A 23,149-nucleotide genomic window follows, 5' to 3' on the forward strand; every position below is an offset into this window, starting at 1 on the left:
TACTAGGTGTGGATCCTAGGACCCAGAGAGAAGTGCAGATAAAGTTTGACTTTTCACCATCCAACTCTATATGTCCCAGCTTTACCTATCTATAAAGCAGGCAGTATACAATCTTGGAACATTTGGCAAACCTAGTATCTAGGTTGTATGATTTAGACCACCTGTTTGCATTTTGACGACACTTGCATTTTACCAATAATCCTTAAGACTATTTTTGTTTTTTGAAGTCACATGAACTAAAAAATACTTGATTTAAGTGCATATTTTTCTTTAAGCCAATCAGAGCTCTTTTTATAGACATTACACACAACGCATGTATAGCAACACAAACATACAGAAGATTGAGCACTTGTTAAGATTTTTCATTTGCTAGTTTCTTAATTGGATTACTGGCTTCGGGGTGGAGTCCTTGGAGAAACAAGGCCAGGTAGCATACATTTTTTAGGGCCTAATAAGCAGGTATAGCTGAAGGCAAAGACAGGTCCCTAAAATTAAGGGTGCCGTTTTTTACTGGATCTTGGGTCCAGTATAAACAGTGTAGTGCTTCTACCATGCTCTTCATTGCAAGGCAACCCAAAGCCAATTGGCTTATTTTGTAATTAGCCCATGCGATGGTTATTTTTATGTGTCAGTTTTAGTATAAGTATATAACTTAAAGAAGATTGGAGATCTTAAGTGGCTAAAAGATGTCCAGATGGCTGGTTAAACACAATTTCTGGAGGTATCTGTGAGGGTATTTTCAGAAGAGATTAGCATTTGAGATTAGCATTTGAATCAGTAGACTGAAGATCTCCCTCACCAGTGAGGTGGGCATCATGCAACACATTGAGGGCCCCAAAAGAATGAAAAGGCAAAAGAAAGGACAAATTTACTCTGTGATATGATTTGGCTCTGTGTCCCTACCCAAATCTCATTTTGAATTGTAATCCCCACGTGTGGAGGGAGGGAGGTGATTGGATCATGGGGGCAGTTTCCTTCATGCCGTTCTTGTGGTACTGAGGGAGTTCTCAGAGATCTGGTGGTTTTATAAATGGCTTTCCCCTGCGCTTTTCACTTTGTCTCCTACCTGCCGCCATGTAAGAGGTGCCTGCTTCCCCTTCTGCCATGATTGAAAGTTCCCTGAGGCCTCCCCAGCCATGTGGAACTGTGAGTCAACTAAAACTCATTTGTTTATAATTACTCAGTCTCAGGTGGTATCTTTATAGCAGTGTGAGAACGAATTAATACACTCTGCTTGAGCTGGGTTTCGCAGAACTCTTCTCAAGTTCTGTGAAACTACACATCTGAGTAGGGCAGTGCTTTTGTATTTTTTCCTGAAAAGTACAGAAGAGTGATATATGTGAATGTTTACCTAAGCAATACCTTTCCTGTTTATAGCAGAAGGAGCCACTGTATTTTCTTTAAAGCATGGAATAATAATGATTTATTTTCCTCACAGCTGCAGATCCTTGGATTAATAGTTGTTTTTCTTCAATTTTGATGCTCTATACTGCTTGTTAAATACTGTGTATAATTTGGGATGTTGAGCAGTATGTTTTGTGATCTCATATCAGGTTTAGATTGAAAGCTCAAATCTTTTCAGGAAAATGTCTGTTTTTTCTCATTTTATTGAAGTTGTAGTTCACAGTAGTAATAACGGTGTATATTATAGTGGATGAAATTTTCCCCCCCCCCCAAAAGCCATTAATGTGTAAAACACCTAGCTCAGGGCCACTGTGCCAGGAGGTGCTTAGTACAAATTCGTTTCTTCTTTCTTTTCTTGTTTCTGGATCATGGAGCAATTTCATGTAAGAATGGAATAAATTTCACCTCTCAGAAGAATATTTTGAAATGAGCAATTTTCCTGTTTGACTACACAGACATCTAGTATGCTTGCATAAAAGGAAAAGTCATATGAGAACATCTGAATTTAGAAGTACTTGAAAGTAAAAGACGACATAAAGGAAATGTTAGCAGGATGATAAATGTCCATTGATTTAAACTGACAGGAGCTCTGTTCTGCTTGATAGCGTATTCTTGTAGGGAAAGCTGATCCTAGCTGATGGCTAGCTCTGGAGCAGGCTTGTTGAAGCTGTTCATAAATTTATTTATTTATTTTTTAGAGACAGTATCTCACTCTGTCACCCAGGCTGGAGTATGGTGGCATGATTATGATTCACTGCAGCTTGAACCCCTGGGCTCAAGTGACTCTCCTACTTTAGGCTCCCAAGTAGCTTGCATGACAGCAGTGTGCCACCTGTTCATAAATTTAGAACAATATTTAATGTCAAGTTAGTGATTTTTCTAAGGGCAGAACAGGGATTTCTACAAGGTGAGCATGCTTCTGTAATCACCACACAGGTCAGGAAATAAAACGTTATTTATATTCCATATTTCTTTATGCGATGTCTAGACACTGTTTTCATATTCCCCAGAGGTAACTACTGTCCTGATTGAAAACACCATAGATTTGGACTGGGTGCGGTGGCTCACACCTGTAATCCCAGCACTTTGGGAGGCCGAGGCAGGCAGATCACAAGGTCAGGAGATCGAGACCATCCTGGCTAAAATGGTGAAACCCCATCTCTACTAAAAATACAAAAAATTAGCCAGGCATGATGGTGGGCGCCTGTGGTCCCAACTACTCGGGAGGCTGAGGCAGGAGAATGACTTGAACCTGGAAGGCGGAGCTTGCAGTGAGCCGAGATTGTGCCACTGCACTCCAGCCTGGGAGACAGAGCAAGACTCTGTCTCAAAAAAAAAAAAACAAAACAAAACATAGATTTTATGTGATTTAAAAATATATGGACACAGTATTATTTAGCCTAAAAAAGGAAGAGAATTTGGTCACCTTGATACTATGCTAAGTGAAATAAGCCATAACAAAAAGACAAATAATGAAGCTGGGTGTGGTGGCACATGCCTGTAATCCCAGCCACTTGGAAGACTGAGGCAGGAGGATTGCTTGAACCTAGAAATTAGAGGCTGTAGTATGCCATGATCACAGCAGTTAATAGCTATCACAATCCAGCCTGGGCAATATTAGCAAGACCCTCTCTCTCATTCTCTGTCTCTCTCTAAAGACAAATACTTAATGATTGCATTTTATTTTTAATTTATTTTTTGAGACAGGGTCTCACTGTGTCATCCAGGCTGGAGTAAAGTGGCACGATCTTGGCTCACTGCAACCTCTGCCTCCTGGGCTTAAGGGATTCTCCATTTTTCTCTTTTTAGTAGAGACGGAATTTCACCATGTTGCCCAGACTGGTCTCAAACTCCTGAGCTCAAGCCATCTGCCTGCCTTGGCTGCTCAAAGTGTTGGGATTACAGGTGTGGCCAGTGTGCCTGGCCTAAATGATTCCATTTAAATAAGGTATCTAAAAGTAGTAAAATTCATAGAAAGTATTAATAGAATGGTAGTTGCCAGGGCTTGGGGGATGGGGAAATGGAGAGTTAATGTTCAATGGATTTTTAGGGTTTTGTTTGTTTGTTTTTGAGAGAGGGTCTTCCTATATGTCGCAGAGGCTGGAGTGGAGTGGCATGATCATGGTTCATTGTAGTCTCGAACTCTTAGGCTCAAGTGATCCTCTTGCCCTGCCTCAGCCTGCTCAGTAGCTGGGACCACAGGCACGAGCCTGTAAGTTTTTGTCTTTAATTTTTGATACAGTAAATGTGTTGAAATGCAGTTATCGCAGATATCAAGAATTAGTATAAATCTAAGTAATTAAGGCAGAGTGGTATTGTCACAAGGATTGACAAATATATCAGTGGCATAGACTAGACTTGTATTAGGCTGTTTTTATTTTGCTATAAAGGAATACCTGAGTAATTTATAAAGAAAAGAGGTTTAATTGGCTTATGGTTCTGGAGGCTGCACAAGTGTGGTGCCGGTATCTGCTCAGCTTCTAAGGGGGAGCTTCTGAGGGGGGCCTCAGGGAGCTTTTACTCATGGCAGAAGGTGAAGTGGGACCAGGCATATCACATGGCAAGAGCAGGAGCAAGAGAGAGGGCTAGAGGAGGTGCCACATACTTCAAACAACCAGATCTCGCAAGAACTCACTCACTATTGTGAAGACAGCACCAAGAGGATGGTGCCCACCCATTCCTGAGAAATCCACCCCAGTCATCCAGTCACTTCCCACCAGGCCCCACCTCCAACATTGGGGATTACATTTAAACATGAGATTTTGGGGGACAAATACCCAAACTATATCAAGACTTTGGAAACAGGTCCACACTGGTATGACACTTGATTTATGACAAAAATAGTAATAACAGAGCAGTTGAGATAGGCCTGGGTTTTGAGAGCTTGGGTCTCTTGGTTCCTTGGAGAAGCAATTCTCAAATATTTTGGTGTCAGGGCCCCTTTACATTCTGTTGTTTATGTGGGTTCTATCTATTGCTATTACTGTATTAGAAATTAAAACTGAGAACTTAAAAAATATTCATTTTGAGAAAATAAACCTAGGTAACATTAACATAAATGGTATATCTTTATGAAAATTTTAAGATTTAGTGACAATGACATTGTTTTACATTGTTTCAAAAATTCTTTAATGTCTGCCTTGATAGAAGACCAATGTACCTGCTTCTGCATTCAATCTGATGCAATATATTTTTTTGGTTGAAATATATGAAAATAGGCTGGGCGCGGTGGCTCACTCCTGTAACCTCAGCACTTTGGGAGGCTGAGGTGGGTGGATCACGAGGTCAGGAGTTCAAGACCAGCTGGCCAACATAGTGAAACCCCGTCTCTACTAAAAATACAAAAAAATTTAGCTGGTTGTGGTGTCAGGTGCCTGTAGTCCCAGCTATTTGGGAGGCTGAGGCAGGAAAATTGCTTTAACCTGAGAGGCGGAGATTGCAGTGAGCCAAGATCACGCCACTGCACTCCAGCCTGGGCGACACAGTGAGACTCTGTCTCAAAACAAAAAAAGAAATATGAAAATAATCTGTCCTCAAATAGATGCGTAGTTGGAAAAGGGAGGAGCATGTTCATAGTTTTTTCATGTTAATAGTCTTTTCACATAATTGTAGATCTTCTTTGATACCACACCAAAACTTGGCAAGTGGTAATTTTTTTTTTTTTTTTTTTGAGATAGAGTCTTGCTCTGTCGCCCAGGCTGGAGTGCAGTGGCGCAATCTCAGCTCACACTGCAAGCTCCGCCTCCCAGGTTCACCCCATTCTCCTGCCTCAGCTTCCCGAGTAGCTGGGACTACAGGCGCCCACCACCACGCCTGGATGATTTTTTTTTTTTTTTTTGAGACGGAGTCTCATGCTGTTGCCCAGGCTGGAGTGCAGTGGCGCGATCTCGGCTCACTGCAAGCTCTGCCTCCTGGGTTCACGCCATTCTCCTGCCTCAGCCTCCTGAGTAGCTAGGACTACAGGCGCCCGCCACCGTGCCCAGCTAATTTTTTGTATTTTTAGTAGAGACGGGGTTTCACTGTGGTCTCGATCTCCTGACCTTGTGATCCGCCCGCCTCGGCCTCCCAAAGTGCTGGGATTACAGGCTTGAGCCACCGCGCCCGGCCGATTTTTTGTATTTTTGATAGAGACGGGGTTTCACCGTGTTAGCCAGGATGGTCTCGATCTCCTGACCTTGTGATCTGCCCGCCTCGGCCTCCCAAAGTGCTGGGATTACAGGCGTGAACCACTCTGCCTGACCTGGAAAGGTCTGTTTCTTAGTAGAATCCCACTCTTTACCTACCACAAATCTAGTAACATCCTGTTAGATTAATGCCACAAACATTTTGTTGAGCTCCTATTCTATGTGTTAGATATGAGGCATTCTAAAATGGAAAACCCAATCCTAGCCTTAAAATAGTTAAATGTCTGTTGAGAATTAGATAATTTAACACCCATAGCATACTAAAGTAACTATTGTGAAAGTGTAGATGAAAGAAAAATTAAGTTTGCCTTGGTAAGCCAAGGATCTCTTCTAACATTATAATTAGCATTTGAGCTGAGACTTAAAGGGTGGTTAGGTTTGCCAGGGTGGACAGGAAGTACCAGGGCCTGTGGCACTTACCATATTCTGCTCAGTGTAACTCAGGAGCGTGGTTGGGTTTAAGAATGTGGTGAGGAAACTGGGCAGTAGGGCCATGTAATGCAAAGAAGCTTAGATTTTTTTCTGAATAGGATGGGGAGCCATTGAAGAATGTGATACAATCAGTTTTCTGTATTAGAAGGAGTCTAGACTAGAGAGGAATGAGGACAAAGGCAGAGCAGTCTTGGTAACCCCTTGGTTGAAAGAGATACTGGGGGCCAAATTAGGGCATTTGGGGGATAAAGATGAGGTGGAAAACATCAAAAGATATTTAGGAAACAGATTGGATGGGTTTGAGGGGGCTTGATTAGATTGGGGGTAATTTAGGTTAGGGGCATAGGCCCTGGAGTCAGGCAGACCTGGGCTCAAATCCTGATTCTGTCACTTCTTAAAGGAATGGCTCTGGACAATTAACCCAAATCTCAGCTTCTTCACCTATAAAATAGGGAGAGTAATTCCTGCTTTATAAGACCCTTAAGAAGATTTGATAAGATACATGCAAAGCTCTTGCATGTTGAGTAAACATATGGAAGCTACTTTTGTTTTTGTGAGGATGACTCCCAGGTATCTATCTGATTTAGGCACCTGGGTTGGTTCCATTCACCAAGTAGGGAATGCAGGAAGGGGAGAGCTGGTGTGGAGTGGAGGAGGGTCAAGGCAGGAGCTCACCTGGGGACTTGTGGAAGTATTTACTAGGAATTTCAAGTGCAGAAGGGACACCTGGCCTGGAGATAGAGATGTGGGAATTATTTTAGTAGACCTAGATTCATGCACTTGAATGAGATGTTCTTGAGTTCAGGGAGCAGGAAAGGGCATATAGAGTGTATTAATTTGCTAGGTTCGTCATTAACAAAATAGCACAGACTGGGTGGCTTAAATGTTTAAATGACAGGAATATATTTTCTCACAGGTCTGGAGGTAGAAGTTGAAGATGCAGGTGTCACCAGGTTTGGTTTCTTCTGAGGCCTCTTGCCTTGGCTTGTAGATGCCACCCTCTCCTTTTGTCCTCATGTAGTCTTTTCTTTTTGCGTGTGTGTGTCTGAGTCCAGATTTCTTACTGGATTAAGATGCACCCTGAAAAATCTCATATTAATTTAATTACCTTTTTAAAGACCTTTTTTCCTAATACTGTGATGTTCTGAGGACCTGGGGATTAGGGCTTCAACATATGAATTTTAGGAGGACACAATTCAGCCCCTAACATAGAATGAGGGACTATTTAAAACAGGCAGGGGAGGGGAGAGGACTGTCCAGAGAAGTAGAAGGCAAACATGTGTGTCTGTGAGAATAAAGGGAGGGCTCTAGGGAGGGAAGAGTCAACTGCAAACCTCCCAGATTCCTTTTGTAGTCACTGATACCAAATTGTTTTATTTTTTAAATGCTTTCTTTTTCTAAAATGGAGGCTCTTAATAGGAATGCTGAAGTAAATGTTTAATAGGGTTTGCCCTACTCATACTCATTTGCAAAATGGTTATGAATCAGAGTCCATTCTATGAAGTTTTTATGCTAGAAAGTACTGAATACCTTCTTGCTGTGGTTTAAAATCTACAAGAGAATGGCCTTGAAATGTATTTGTTCAAGCAGATGAGATGTCATGACTAATGATTTGGAAATCATGGTTTTCTGTTTAAAACTTTCCACCAAGACTCTTTATCTATTACTAAGTTCCAACTGCATGGTAGTTTTGAATGCTTAAATTTTTTTAAGGAGGTTTAAGGATAATATTGTTAAATTCAGAAATCACTCTGCTATGCGCCTTGTCCTTCACCCTTTCCCCAGTTTCTGTTAATAATTTTGTCAACGCGTCCTGTTAATTCTGCTTCATATCTCAAGTGTATTTACTTCTTTGCAGGTCTGCTACTACCAGCTAGTCCAAGCCACCACCAACTCTGCCATGGAACCTTTTAATTGGACTCCCTCCTTCCATTCTTGTCCTTTCTAGAGAAATCTTAAACGAAAAACAAGTCATACTGTGTCATTGCCTGATTGAAACCCTCAGCATCTTCTCATTACACTTTGAGTAAAATCCAGACTCCCTACCATACCTGCAAAACCTGCACGATGAAGACCCTGCCCTCTTGACTGGCCTCCTCTTCCACACCTCATTCATGGCCTGCTTTCGGCTTCTTGAAGATACGGAGGCTGTGGCTGCCCCAGGGCCTTGGTGTGTTTGGCATGCCCTTCCCCTGGTTTTCAAATGATCCCTCCAGTTTCAACTTAAATGTCACCTTGGCAGAGGTGCCGTTCTTCACTGCCACAGTTAAAATTGTGCCTTCTCCCTTTCATATTCTAGTATATGCCATGTGATTTATTTGTTTGCTTATTTTTGAGAGAGTCTTCACATGGCATTTCCCACTTGAATATTTCAAGGTTTTGATAGCACTGGCGAGAGGTAGGAGTGAAGTTAGAGCAGATTTTAGAGGGAGAACAACCCTTACTATGTTATTTGGTCTTAAGAAAGTGCAGTTTAGAAAACAATTCGATTTCATTCAGTATTTGGATTTTATAATTCATTGTGAACATTAGCATATGTTTTATCAGGTGTTTATGCTATATCTTAGTTTCAAAAGGTTTGATTTATTCTCAGATGACATTTTATCACATCTTTGAGCTAATTACTTTTCAGCGGTAACTTTTTTTTTTTTTTTGAGACCGAGTCTAGTTCTGTCACCCAGGCTGGAGTGCAGTGGTGCGATCTTGGCTCACTGCAAGCTCCGCCTCCCGTGTTCACGCCATTCTCCTGCCTCAGCCTCCCGAGTACCTGGGATTACAGCTGCCCACCACCATGCTCAGCTAATTTTTTGTATTTTTAGTGGAGACAGGGTTTCACCGTGTTAGCCAAGATAGTCTCGATCTCCCAACCTCGTGATCCACCCGCCTCGGCCTCCCAAAGTGCTGGAATTACCAGCGTGAGCCACTGCGACTGGCCTTCAGTGGTAACTTTTAAAAAATAAATAAATAAAATAGACTTTATTTTTTTATTTTAATTTTTATTTTTTGACACAGTAACACTCACTTTGTCGCTCAGGCTGAAGTACAGTGGCACGATCTTGGCTCACTGCAGCCTCTGCCTCTTGTTTTAATTTGCAATTTCCTAATAAACATATAATGTTGAGCATTTTTCATATGCTTATTTGCCTTCTGTATATCTGTGGTAAGATATTTGTTTAGCTTTTTTGCCCAGTTTTTAAATTAAGTTGTTCATTTTCTTATTGTTGAATTTTACAAGTTCTTTGCATATTTTGGGTAACAATTCTTTTATCAGGTGTCTTTAGTAAATATTTTCTCCCAGTCTGTGGCTTTTCTTCTTATTCTCTTAACACCCTGTTTTCTTTTTTTTTAAGTACTTATTACTAACTGAAGTGATCTTATTTGTTTACTGTTTGTCTCCTCACACTACAGCACAGGGTAACATCCACAAATGACCTGTTTTGTTCTCTTTTTTATTTCCTGGTTTTGTATGCAGTTGGCAAATATTTGTTGATTGAATGAATGGATAACAACTGTTAACATTTTCAGTTTGTTTTATTCTCATTGAAAATGGCATCAAACTGATTTGACTTCTTCCATCTTCTAATTTAAAACTTAAATTTCAAATTTTTACTGTAATTTTCAAAATTAGGGATAATGGTTAGCCACTTGCAGTAGTATGAGAGAAATTTCCACTGTGGTTCAGATGAAGTTGATTTAAGATATATAATTGCTAATCTGTACACTTGCTTTGCCCTCTCCAGAGCGGTTCAGATTTACTTTCCAGGAAGTAGTCACAGGACTGGGCAGTGAAAACCGGATGGTTTATGTCAGTCCCACAAAACTTTACGGGATGGGAGCTACCTACTAGGCACTGGAAGGTCTCGGTATTTACACATATATCACTACAGATAACACATACACACATGTTGTACCTTGCAAGGTAAAAACTATATTACTCAAATTTTCTGTTCTTGACTGGTTTATTTTATTTTTATTTTATATTTCATTTTATTTCTTTTTGAGATAGGGTCTCACTGTGTCGCCCAGGCTGGTCTTGAACTCCTGGGCTCAAAGAATCCTCCTGCTTCGCACTCCCAAAGTGCTGGGATTACAGGCGTGAGCCACTGCGCCCAGCCTTGACTGCTTTTTTGTTAGCTGGATTTGTTAAAGCTGGAAAGCGATCTGTGGTCTCCCTCTCTAGTTCTGTTCTGTTCTTTTTCTTTTCTTTTTTAAATATTTGTGGTAGTTTTTGGCTTTATCTATTTTGGTATAATGATATTTGCTATGTTATGTTTATAACTACTATATTATTGTTAATCTTTGTCTCAATTAAATACTTTTTGCCTTTTTTTTTTTTTTTTTTTTGAGATGGAGTCTCGCTCTGTTACCATGCTGGAGTGCAGTAGCGCGATCTTGGCTCACGCAAACCTCCGCCTCTCGGGTTCAAGCGATTCTCCTGCCTCAGCCTCCCGAGTAGCTGGGACTAGGGCTGTGCCACCATGCCCAGCCAATTTTTATATTTTTAGTAGAGACAGGTTTCACCATGCTGGCCAGGATGGTCTCGATCTCTTGACCTCATGATCTGCCTGCCTTGGCCTCCCAAAGTGCTGGGATTACAGGCATAAGCCACCACGCCTAGCCTACTTTTTGTCTTAAATTCAACTCTTTGAATATTTCTACCCTCCTCTTGTTTGTTTGAATGTTCCAAGTCTTCTATTTTTAAGTCTTCCTTTGCTTTTTAAATTGCTGCTCTAAAAAGTAACATATTTGAAAGAGGTTTTTAAAAATCCTTTCAGAAGATATTGTAAAAGGCATTTTCATTTTCAATTGCTGCATAACAAATTATGTCAAAATGTAGTAGCTTATAACTAAAATAATTTTATTATCTTTCATGATTCTGTAGGTTGACTTGGATCAGCTGATGGTTCTTTTGCCCCATGGATGTTCTGCTGGTACTGCAGTCATCTGGTAGCCCACTTAAACTAGAATGTCCATGACAGCTCATTCATATGGCTAGTGCCTTGGTAGGGATGACTGGGTTCAGCTGGAATATTGAAACAGTGGGGCATCTCCCTGCCACCCATCTTAGGCCTCTTCCTCACAAAGTGGCTTCTTACATGGTCTTTTTATGTTGCAAGGACCCCACCAGCAGGATAACCATAATTCTTATATAGTGGCTTAGGCTTCCCAAGAGTGCCAAAGTGCAAACTGCCAGGCCTCCTTAAAGTGGAGATATGGAACTGTTCCAGCATCAATTCTGCCTCCTCCTGTTGGTTGAAGCAAGTCATATGGCCAGTCGGATTAATAGGGGGAATATATAAATATCAGGAGGTGTGGTTCACTGGGGCTGTCTTTACCTACATTTTATGTGTTAATTCTGGAGTTTTTTATTTTTTTTGAGATGGAATCTCACTCTTTCTCTGAGGCTAGAGTGCAGTGGCGCAATCTCAGCTCACTGCAAACTCTGACTCCAGGATTCAAATGATTCTTCTGCCTCAGCCTCCTGAGTAACTGGGATTCCAGGCGCCTGCCACCATGCCCAGCTGATGTTATATTTTTAGTAGAGATGGGGGTTTCACCATGTTGGCCAGGCTGGTCTCGAACTCCTGACCTTAAGTGATCTGCCCGCCTCGGCCTCCCAAAGTGCTGGGATTAGAGGCATGAGCCACCACGCCCAGCAATATCTGGAATTTTAGGCTGTATTGTAAATTTAAATATTGCATGTCTTTTTAAAAAAAGTACTAGTACTTGGCAGGAGGATTACTGGAGGCCAGGAATTGAAGACCAGCCTGGGCAACCTAGTGAAATTCTGTCTAAAATACTAAAAGTAATTAAAATAATAAAAAGTAAAATAAAAAAACCACTAGATGTTTCTGTTCATTTTATAAGTAAACAATAATTATTTGAATTAAACTAATTTAATTGGTCTCAGTTCATGCTGCTAGTCCTAATATGCTATTATTTTTAAGGAATTTGCCTTTTTTCCCAGTAAGTTACAATATGTTTTCAAATAATGTTTTCAGGATGTCTGTATAGATTATATAGTATCTTGAGTTTGTTCCAAATTTATAATGTCTTCCTCTTCACACAGTTTGGTTGGCCCTTTATTCTCAGGAATTTGTAGTTACAGAGAAATCTAAGACTACTCCAATATGTCATCATTTGTTGGTATACCTTTTGGGAAAATTGTATGTAAAATTTTACCTGGAGGTGTTGGTGAATGGAACTGGAACATGCTCTACATTTTTGTCTTTTTTCAGGTTTTCTTTTAGTATCATTTTTGTTTTATCTCATCTTCCATTTACTCTAGTTATTTAACACCAGAAGCAATGATCTATTGAATAGATCTTAGTTTCTAAATCTCCACTTGCCATTTTCTTGCTCTTCATTTTTATATTCTTATTCTTTCATTATACATTTAGATTTTTTTCAGTAACTTCCTGAATATGATTTCATTATGAATTTGGCTTTTTGCTATGTTAATTCTAGTTTGTGAGTTTCCTTGAAATCACTCCTTATTTGAGTTTCTTCCCTTTCCTTCTTTAGTGTGTAGTGTCCTTTTTTTCCATCACATGTGGTTCTTATAGGCAGTCTTTCTACAACCAATTGAGTACCCAAAGCGATATTTTTCTCCATATTCTTTTATTTCTTAGAGTGAGTTTGTTATTGCACCACTGCCAGTCCTGCGTCTCCTTACTGTTGGGTTTACTTAGGATTGTAGTCTCTGAATGGGTATAGAAACAGAGTGGGGTGGGGAAATGACAATGGCTGTCTCTGGAAGCAGGATTCATACCAAGTTTGGGGCTGGCCAGCCTGTTTCCTGATTGCTACAAACTGAGAAACTTTGAGCTGGGTGTGGAGAGAGGTGAAGGGCCAAACTGTTTCCCCACATACTTTCTGGCCAGCTGTGCCAGGGTTCATTTGTCCATGGACATGTTTCTCTTTCTCTCTCCACTTACATTGGTGGTTAGTGGAAATTTCCTTAGACTTTCGCAACTTGTTATGGTTCCAAGCAGGCCCTACTTTCTGTCTTTTCTTGTGTGTATCTTTATAGGTATTTTAAATGGAATTTGTGAAGTCATATCAGGAAATGGTAGCTTGATGCCCTCTTAAACTAAATGGCATCTTCCTTCATCTTATAGTTTATTAATCTTTAAAAAAATTGTTAATCCCATTGGCACAGGGACCCTCTCTCCAGGCAGTCTTGGTTTCCATGGGATGAGTAACAGACATCTCTGATATTAGGTTGGCACAAAAGTAATTGTGGTTTTCGCCAGTACTTTCAATGGTGAAAACCGCAATTAGTTTTGCGCCAACCTGTAGAAAGGTATTGGACAGCCTTTTATTAACATCCTTAGCTCAGCTCAACAAAGGGAGCTTGCCTCGTGATTAAGAATAAAAGGTTACAGGAAGTCTTTCCTCTACAAGCATTCAAGTTATTCCATGATTTCAGAGCCAAAATGAAGTTAAAAAGTCAGCGCTAACATTTGTATGCTTAATTTTTAAAATGCTTAATTTCATAGTCTTTTACTTAAAAAAAAAACTTTTATCATGTTTACTCGCATGCTTTTATCATGTTTTTTGGTACTATCCTTTTGTCTTCCTTACCTTACATTTGAGACATTTCATTCTTCAAAAAAGTTTAATCTTCTTTTATTTTGTTTTTGCCATTCATACTTCTTTTTCTTAAATGCCAAATTTTTAATCTTTATTTTCGGCCTTTTGGGTTTTGTTTCTTATTCTTTTTCATTTCAATTTATATTGCGTTACTTTTTTTATTTCTATTGTCTTAAGCATAATTCTCTGTACTATCTTTCTGCCGCCCCCCCCAACCCCCTCCACTGTGGCCCTTGACAATTTTTCGATTTTTAAAGGCTGAACGATATGTAATCCGCGGGGTGACAGTAGCAATGAGCCGTGCCCATTCAACAATAGGGAGGAACGATCTTTCCATTTCCTCCCAGTAGTCACTAAGTGATTTTGTATCTCTTTGTTTTACCTTGTTCCCTTAAATTATAACTTGGAGATACATTGATTAAAACTTTCCCAGTGTAGCAGTGATTTGCTTCTGGCAGATGGAAATGGCTTTTGGACAGCACATCCTACCTGTGTGAAAAGCTGATTGTTCTGAAATCCATGGTCTTGGCTCAGTGGAGAAACCATGGCCTCTGGAGTCAGATGCATGTAATAGTTCTGACAGGGAATAGCTGCATGACCATAAGCAAGTTTCAGAACCTTTCTTAAGGCTTTTTTTTTTAGTTCAGAAAGGTAAAAATAATATCTACCTTTTATGATTGTTTTAAGAAATAGGAGTAGTGCATATAAAACATCCTGCATGGTGCCTGGCCCATAGTAGTTACCCAGTTGTAGGACAAGCCAGGCCAGCCATGTTACCCAGAGGAACAGAGGTGAAGTGAATAGGTTATGCTTGGCAAAACGCTGCTTTAGAAAGGACTCTGGGTGTTAATAGGCCTGCTGGGAATGTCACATGGCCTGTGTTCATAGCCGGGCTTTTGACCCTGCTCCTGCTTCAGCTACCTGTAATGCTGCTTTATGTACTTTGTTTCCAGTATACCACTGGTTCCCAAGCCCGGCTGCATATTGCGATTACATGAGAAGGTTAAAAACCACCATTGCCTGGGTCTTGCCCTTGCCGATTCTATTTTAATTGGTCTGGATGTGGCCTGGACATCTGCCTTGTTTGTTTTGAAACAGGGTCTTGCTTTGTCATCCAGGCTGGAGTGCAGTGGCATGGTCTCGGCTCATGGTGACCTCCACCTCCTGGGCTCAAGCCATCCTCCTGCCTCAGCCTCCTGAGTAGCTGGGACCACAGGTGCACGCCACTACACCTGACTAATTTTTGTATTTTTTGTAAAGATTGAGTTCCGCCGTGTTACCCAGGCTGGTCTTGAACTCCTGGGCTCAAGTGATCTTCCTGCCTTGGCCTCCTGAAAGGTGGGGATTACAGGCATGAGCCACCCCACCTGGCCTTTTTTTTTTTTAAGCGCTTCCTGTGATTCTGGTGTGCTTCTCAGCTTGAAGTTGCACCACCTGCCTGCTTCCACCCTTCCCTTGTGGATCCTGTCTATGGCTTGAACTCCCTGGCTGTTCTGTTGATCCCCCTGGTGATGCTTCCTCTGGTCCCAGCTGAAGGGAGGCTGACAGGATCCTCCAGCCTGTGCCAGCTTCAGTGTCTGCTGCATCTGTTTAGCAGACTGTTCTTTGGCTCTAGAAAGGATTTAGTACTTTGGAAAAGGTTTATAAACTATTTGCCTTTGGAGGCCAAAGTCACCCCTTTGTGTATCAGAGCAGAGCTAAGACTGCTTTCCTGAGAGACCCTGGCCAGTGCTTTGTGCCACCTTCCTGTGGCTAACAAGTTCCTTGATTTCCAATACAGATGCAACCCTTGCCTTTTGGCGAACTGTTAAGCAAATAAATCTGCCCTTATTTGGCAACATAGTAGACTGGTTGAACTTGAGTTTATTGCAGAGAATGGCACATCACATTTTTAAATTTTCGCCTCTTACTAGAAGACTAGTTCTAAGAGGTAACATTCCTGCAGTTAGCCTGAAATCCATCTCTATTCCTCTACAGTGCCTTTTTGAAATTTTGTGTTTTTTTGTGAGGTCGGGGAATACTTAACACTTTTCAAAAGGCGGCTGAAGGGGCAGGTAAACTGAAGCTGGTTGAAAAGGAGCTCTTGCTACCCCCGACTCACTCCTGAAGCCATTTCCTGCCCACCACTCGCACCCCAACCCCTTCTTTGACGTGGAAGGGCTCTGGGGAGACTTGGTTGATCCTCACTGCCTAAGCACTCTTGAGTCCTCACTCTTTTGACTGCTTGTAAAATAATTCTTCTGTTTTTTTTGTTTTGTTTTTTTTGGTGGTGGGGGAGTATGAATGTGGCTTTCATAGTTGGATGTTATAAAACATAGTCATTTGGTAGTTGGGAACTTTTTATTTTTGTGATCTTGTTTTTAATTCTCAGGATGTTTGCAACACCAGTCACTTGAGAGAATCTCTGAGTCTTGGCGAGGGCTTTCTGAGGCTTCATGTATTCTTAGCAGCTGTTGTCTTCTGACTCAGTGGTTGATTTGCCTTTCCCCACGGACACTCTGGATCTTGTAGCTCCTCAAGCTTCCCTGTCTGCTGAGCAGATAGGAAGCCGTGTCAAATATGTGGCACCTTGAGGAAATGCCTAGTGAATGACAGTATGTCCTATTGTGCTCTAATTTTATTTCAGCCCCATTTCTTTTCTGAATATTATTTTTCATTTATCTTCATTTCCTCATCTATCTGTTTTCTTCTCTTCTAAAGTATGTATCTTTGTTAGCTCCATCATCCTTTTTGGAATGAGCAAGTATAAAAATAAGTAAATAAGTAAGACCCATCCTGAATATTTTAAGAAACCACCGTTTTGCGGCACACTTGCTGCCTTGGTCTTAGCTCTGGGCTTTGCTGTCCTCTGGCAGTACTGCTGCATTGTCTTCTCTCCCCGCATCTGCCCACCCGTCTGTCCCAGAGAGATTTTTCTGTAGCCCCTCATCTGCAGAGTCCGACAGCTCAGGGTCGAGGGTCTTTCTTAGCAGTAACCACCCCCTATGCTGCCGCCCCTCCATTTCCGGACCTGTTTCCTGTGGCTCCTCTCCTGTACTTTACACTTCAGCAGTTCTTGTTTCTGCCCACTCTGCCTTTGTTTATCATTTCCTGGATCTGAAGCTGTTCTCCTACTCTTTCACCTTTCTCTTCTCCGTAAACTGTGAAACCTCCACTGATTCCGTGCAGCGGCGTCGACCACTTCCTGAGTGTTACTTCCTCTCTTGGTGCATATATCTGGTTGCACTAACCGGGCTGCTGCTAGCCCGAAGGCACCTTTGTGCAAATTAGAAAAAGACACCCACACCTTCTTCAGGATACTTCATAGTACTTCCAACTGTTGGCAAACTGTCTTAATAAAGACAGAAATCTTTGATGTCTCTAATGTGCATGGTGCCCTGCAAGCGTTGTGCAGTGCATAGCTGTGCAGTTGTATGTGATAGATCTATGTTATCATTATTTGTTTGTCTGTATCCCTTCAGGACTAAGGAAAATTCCTTATATCTTGATACTGTTTTTATATTCTTACTGTCTGACCAGATCAGACCCTCAGTAACCGTTTGCTAAACAAAAGAAGGAATGAAGGTACAAATATGTATCTACCTTGTCTGGAAAAATAGCAGGAAAGGCATGCCTGCCAAGGACTTTTACACTGAACAGTAAGAATATATTTTAGCTCAGAGACACTGTTTTCACATTTCAATATTGCTTTAATTAGATATCTTAAAGCTGGTGTACCACAGTGGTTGAAAGAGCAGATGGCTGGAGCTAGACTCCATGAGTTTGAATCCCCATTCTACCACTTACTTATTAGTGCACCTTTGGGCATTTTACTTAACCTCTCTGTGCCTCAGTTTACTCATCTGTAAAATGAGGGTGATGATAATAGTTCCTACTTCGAAGGCTTGTGAGAATTAAATGAATTATGTAAAGTGCTTAGAATAGTACAAGACACATAATAGTAAGGTATTAGGTATTATCAATATTGTTAAAAGTGTTAGGTATTATCAATATTGTTAAAGTTCATATATAGGTTTACTGTACTATGGTTTCTTTTTTACTGTGAAGTGCTGTTTTCACTCTGTCACGTACAGCTTTTATTGCTAGCATCTTGCTTCTGAGGGTCCAGCCACCTGCTGATTGGCCCCGTGTTTGTGCTGTGGTCAAAGCAATTGCTGCCTGCGGTTCTCCCTCGTGCGCACCGGTTCTCTGGTTGCTGTAACAGAAAGTACATAGGACACAGACAGGAAACCCGTAGGCTTTGTTTTTTCTTCCTAATTTGGCAGAAGGGGGAAAAACCAGGGCCTTTCTCAGACAAGGCTTGTTTTAGAGCTTAAATTTAACTCCTTGTTCATGTTCTAAAGCTTGGGTTGGTAATAAATCTTGGCTGTATGAGACTAGAGAGAATTGGGCTTTAAAAAATGATTTTAATGTAAAATCTTTTCTAATTGCAGGACAACTTGCCTTTGCTGATTTTGAAGAGAGTTGTGCTATGATGTGGCAAAAGGTAATGGAATGTTCCAGGGCCAAGTTCCCCACTAAAACGTGCCAGGGTATTCTTGAGTTAGACAATAGAAGAAAGTCACTCCCTGAATAGTTACGGGCTTCTCCTGGTCTTTAGGGTTCACTTGTGCTTTAACTTCACAGGAGGGATGGGAGGGGCATTTTCTGCATTGTTTCCGGCTTTGTCTTTCTCTCGTGTCTCATGCTGGCGTTGGAAGCTGTAACACTCTGGGAACGTCTGCATAACCCAGTCTGGCTGCCTCACCCTGTTGAGCTCTCTTCAAATTAAGTAAGATCTGACTAATACATTCTTCAGAGATGCTCTGACCATTTTCATTATGAGAAAAATGGCTTTTCCCAGATCACATTACTGTAATTGACTTTACACTCATTTTGATACTCTTACATATTATAGGGCACTAACTAGAACTCTCACAGCAGTTGCTGTACATTTGTTTGTGGTTTCAACAGCCTTTTCTTAGTTGAACAAAACAGCATATGAGCAGATAATACAAAGATGATCTAAAATGTCACCCTCCTTCATTTGTTAAATTGATCAAAACCCTTTATATACATAAACCTGGATTAAATATTTTAGTATAGAACTGGTCACCTGTAGCCTGATTCAAGGGTATGTTTAGTTACTAGTTCTCAGAAAGAATGTCTCCCTGAGGAACTTCCTCCAACAGGGTTTCTATGGATTCCTTTACATTCAAGTTTTCAGAAATGATGGGTAGACAATTAGTTGTTACTCTGTGTTCTGGAAGGTGGAGAAGCAGATGGTGAGAATGTGTTCCAGCCAGCAAAGGAACTCGCATTATACCTAACTTTTCTGCACTGCGTTACCTCTGACCCCTTTAGGACACATCAGAGGCTTTGTTTTGTGAAAGGAGCACAATTAAAATCTAAGGTTAAATCTTCAAGTAGGGACACAGACACGGAGTTTTTTCCTTTATCTAAAACCGGGATTTCCATGTCTGTCCAAAATCTCTATTCGTTTTGGAGAAATGTCAGCAAAGACAGACAGGAATTTACCTAAATCTCACTTAGGGTTGGGATGTGCTGATGGTCAAAGCAAACTGAAAACCCACAGAAATAATTTGATTCACAAATGCATTTTGTTAGCAATTTAAAAAAATTGGTTGTCAGCATTTAGAATCCAGGCAGTTTCACATAAAAAAAAAAAAATCAGATTTCTGACCCCTATTGAAAAATGGAAAGATCCATTGAGACTGGGGCCACACAGCCACAGTCAGCGGGAGCCAGGTTGAAGCTGTCTTCTTGGCTGGGCCTTACGTCCTTGTCTTTGCAGTGTCTGCTGTCTTTTATGTGACCTGTTTGGCCCTGTGGGCATTTGAATTGTGACCCCTCTCCTGTCCTTTCCTGTCCTACTCCTATAGCCCACGTCCTACTGTTTTATGGTCAGGTATCTTACACTTTTCAGAAAGCCTCAGGCCGCTGTGAGCAGTGGTTATGGCCACCAGGAAGGAGGAGAGTTGGCTCCAGGGAGTCCACTGCTGCTCCCAGCCCCACCCAGGCCTTCAGGGGACAGGAGCTAAAGCCAGGGTGGATGTGGTGTGCTGTATTTGCTGAGCTGGCATCCCTCCATCTGTTCATTCAGCCTGAAAGTCATAACCAAGGTTTCCTCATCCCAAGGGTGGGGCATTTTTCAAAATACGAAAGAAAGGAGCCAGTGACAGCTCCAGCCCATTTGCAGGCTTATAAGGACCAGCCATTGCCACAAAGGATAAGCTTCCTGTTTACCAGTTGGCCTGAGACAAAGTGGTTGTGCTTCCTGGCCACGCGGGGCTTGGCACACAGTCTGGGCTCTGTCTGTCAGGATGGTGGGCTGAATGCTTGCTCTGTGCTGGGCCGGCTGGGGGCGGCAGGGCCCCCACAGCATGGGTCCTGGACATGGGCCACTCTCGAGAGGGCACCCTCAGAAGGGCACTCAGTTTGGCTCCAGAACCAACCCTGGCATTTGGAAAGGAAGCAAATGAGGGAGGGCGGTCTGGCCTCCTTGCTAACTTCCTTAATGCTTCTTTCCTTGAGGGGCCCACGCCAGGCAAATCCCCTTGGCACAAAACAGGGAATCCTACAATAAATTTGTATCTTTTGTTTTTAAGTATCCAGGAAGCAGGCAGTCAATTCCTCTGGGAATAAAGGTCCTTTTCGGCGGTGTGTTCGGTGCTGGGGGCTTTGCCCTTGTGTATTACCTCATACAAAGTAAGTATCCTGCAAGCCGCCTGCGGCCTGACTTCCTCCTAGCAATCCTGCTCCTGCTCCTGCTCCTCCATCAGAGGAAATACTTGAGATGCTTTCTTTAGATTAGAGAAGGAGGAGAGGGTGATTTTAAAGGCTAGTCCACCATTTCATTGGCTGTAGCTTCCTCTGTATCCTGTAATCTCAGTTTTTCCAGGAGCAACGAGTACAAATAAAAGGACCAGGACTCATTTGCATAAGAAGCCTAGCAAAGCATGATGGGCTTTCAGTCCAGTGCACACACAGTGGCTCCATCAAGATTCTGAGATTATATAAAGAAAGGACAGAGGGAAGGGGAATACCAGATGGTTCACAGGTGGGGAAAGCTGTGAGTATGCGTCCAGTGTTGTCAGCCTTCGTTGCACTTTCATTCTCTGCTGTTGATTTAATGGAGGAGGGACCACAAGCAAGGGACTCTGACAGGGGCAGAAAATAAAAGCAGAGACCACGATGGCAAAATCCTGACACATGCAGCTTCCAGCCCCACTGCACTCAAAAATTTGAATTTGTAAAGACAGGCCACAATTACTGTCAGCAGCCAGGACATTTAAGGTCATTTTAATGCTACTGGTGGCAAAGCGGCAGCAGGTTTTTCCAGACTGACTTTTTTAAGGCCCCTTTATCCCCACCCAGCTTGGCTCTTCATCCACTCTGCAACATTTTCACTTCTTCCCAGGATGTGAGTGTCACCAGCAGACAAGCAAACAGGCTCCAGTGTCCTCTGCAGCCTTTCGGCACCTTCCTGCAGAGTTGGTGAAGTTGCTGAGTCTGAAGGGGGCTTGAGATGAGCATTCCCAGGAATGATTCAGACTGAATAATTTGGCCTCCTCTTCCCTCTGCCAAAGGACAGGGGCAGGACATGAGAGGAATGGGTGCATTTTTGGGTCGGGGTTCAGCCTTCTGGTGTGACAGCCTTTCTCCCTTAGGAGGCTGCTAAGTTGGTGAGACCTGGGCACTGCAGCCGACTGCCTGGGTTGAATGGTTGAATCTTGGCTCCAGCTCTTGACCAGCTATGTGGCCTTATGGGGGAGTCCGTCACCTTTCTGGGCGTTAGTTACCTTATTGGTGTGATGTGTGGTAATGTTAGTGCCTGTGCATGAGGTGAGAATTGAATCTTACAACATGAGAGCTATTGAACATTGTGAGATGTGTGAAATATTGAACAGTGGTGCCTGGCCATAGAAATCACTCAATAAAGATTACCTGTCTGGACTCTGCTTCTGTCCCTTCTTTTCCTATCATGGCTGGCACAGCGTTCATTCCTGTGGTATTCCCTGTATCCCTGTTCCTGGGAAGCAGCCGAGGAGGGGGATTCCCTTGGCCTCTCCAGGGTCAGGTCACCTTTCCCTTCATTAGTGTGATGGGACCTTCAGAAGGGAAGCACTTTCTGTGGCCAAACTGAACAGCCTGCTTGGGAAGCCTGCCTGTGCTCCCGGCAGCTGATTATTAGAACTTACAGCTTCTGGGAGGTGCTGCCCGGAGTTCCCAGGTAGCCTGTGGGCTCAGAATGATTCCTGAGACTGAGAGCAGTTTGACTTGAAATGTTGGCTTAAATGTCGATGAGTGAACATTCTCATATCCTGTTTCTTGGCCTGAGGGTTTTGCTAATGTTGTAGCCTATTTTACGTCTCATGTTAGTGGAACAGGCAATGTTGAGAAGTCAGGTGTCATGACTTCTGGCCTCGGCTTTGCCGTGGACAAGCTGTGTCACTTTGAACAAGTCATGGAATCATAGGACTTTAGAGGAAACTTAGAGACTTGAGAGGAAACATAGGGAAGAGCTGATCAAACCCCTTAGGTGTAGAAATAAGGCAATGAGTGAGGGTAGAAATGAGGTGAAGCAGAAAGGGTCTGCTTGAGGTCAAGGCCTAAGGTCATCTGCACATCCCTGCAAAACACTGCCTGCCAGTGCTTTGGTTTTTGAGTCTGTAAAATGGACAGTTTAGAGTAGATGGTCCTAATTATTCGTCCATCCACAAATTTCATGTTTCTGTTTCTACCCTGTACATCAATTGTATTATTTAATTTTCTTTGTAGTAGATTCTACCTGACCAAGTTCAACAAGGAAAATAAGTGTGTCTTTCGTCCTTAGAGTTTCATTCCAGGAGTTTATATTACAAGTTGGCAGTGGAGCAGCTGCAGAGCCATCCCGAGGCACAGGAAGCTCTGGGCCCTCCTCTCAACATCCATTATCTCAAGCTCACCGATAGGGAAAACTTCGTGGACATTGCTGATGCCAAGGTAACGTGCTTTCCCTGCGAACTGCAGGCTAGTGCCTGCTGAAGGAGAGGAGAGTCTACTGTCTCCTGGAAAGTCTTGGAGTTAAGGATTTGGGATGGGAAAATCCACTAAGTAAAGCTAGGTTTAGCACCTTTAAAAAAAGTTTATTATGGATTTTAATGTTTACATAAAATATATTTTATATTATAGATATATTTCTATATACTTTTCTTCCATTCTGGGGAATTGATGTGGCAGGGAATGCAGTGGGTATGCAGGGAATGCAGTGGTATGCTACTACCATCTTGAATTGAAGGTAGTAGAGAAATGACCAGTGGTGGTTTGCTACCATGTTGGCTTTGATAGCTCTCAGCACTTTGGGAGGCTGAGGTAAGAGGATTGCTTGAGCCCTGGGGTTTGATACCAGCCTGGGCAACACAGCAAGACCCTGTCTCTATCTCTCTTTCTCTCTGCCTGCCTATCTATCTATCTATCTATCTATCAATCAATCAATCATCCATCTATCTATCATCTACCTGTCTATCAATCATCCATCTATCATCTACCTG

At 42.2% G+C, this 23,149-nt stretch overlaps 1 protein-coding gene and 1 long non-coding RNA gene across 11 annotated transcripts in view; one reads left to right on the forward strand and one right to left on the reverse strand.

Annotated features, from left to right (window-relative positions):
• COA1 (cytochrome c oxidase assembly factor 1) overlaps positions 1 to 23,149 on the forward strand; it is a 92,804-nt gene that overhangs the window by 63,987 nt on the left and 5,668 nt on the right. For 6 of the 10 annotated variants that reach the window (XM_015133522.3, XM_077994783.1, NM_001265636.2 and 3 more), the window contains 3 exon segments: positions 18,050 to 18,102; positions 20,225 to 20,324; positions 22,453 to 22,601. In XM_015133522.3, coding sequence (XP_014989008.2) covers positions 18,088 to 18,102; positions 20,225 to 20,324; positions 22,453 to 22,601 — 264 coding nt within the window. In that variant the 5' untranslated portion in view covers positions 18,050 to 18,087. 10 annotated transcript variants of the gene reach the window in all.
• Positions 15,974 to 16,740, reverse strand: LOC144339857 (uncharacterized). Its single transcript, XR_013415371.1, has 2 exons — positions 16,627 to 16,740; positions 15,974 to 16,145 (listed from the first exon to the last, which is right to left on the reverse strand). It is a non-coding gene; the product is annotated as an uncharacterized LOC144339857 (long non-coding RNA).

The sequence above is a fragment of the Macaca mulatta genome, chromosome 3, assembly GCF_049350105.2.
Source record: "Macaca mulatta isolate MMU2019108-1 chromosome 3, T2T-MMU8v2.0, whole genome shotgun sequence".
Classification (NCBI taxonomy): domain Eukaryota; kingdom Metazoa; phylum Chordata; class Mammalia; order Primates; family Cercopithecidae; genus Macaca; species Macaca mulatta.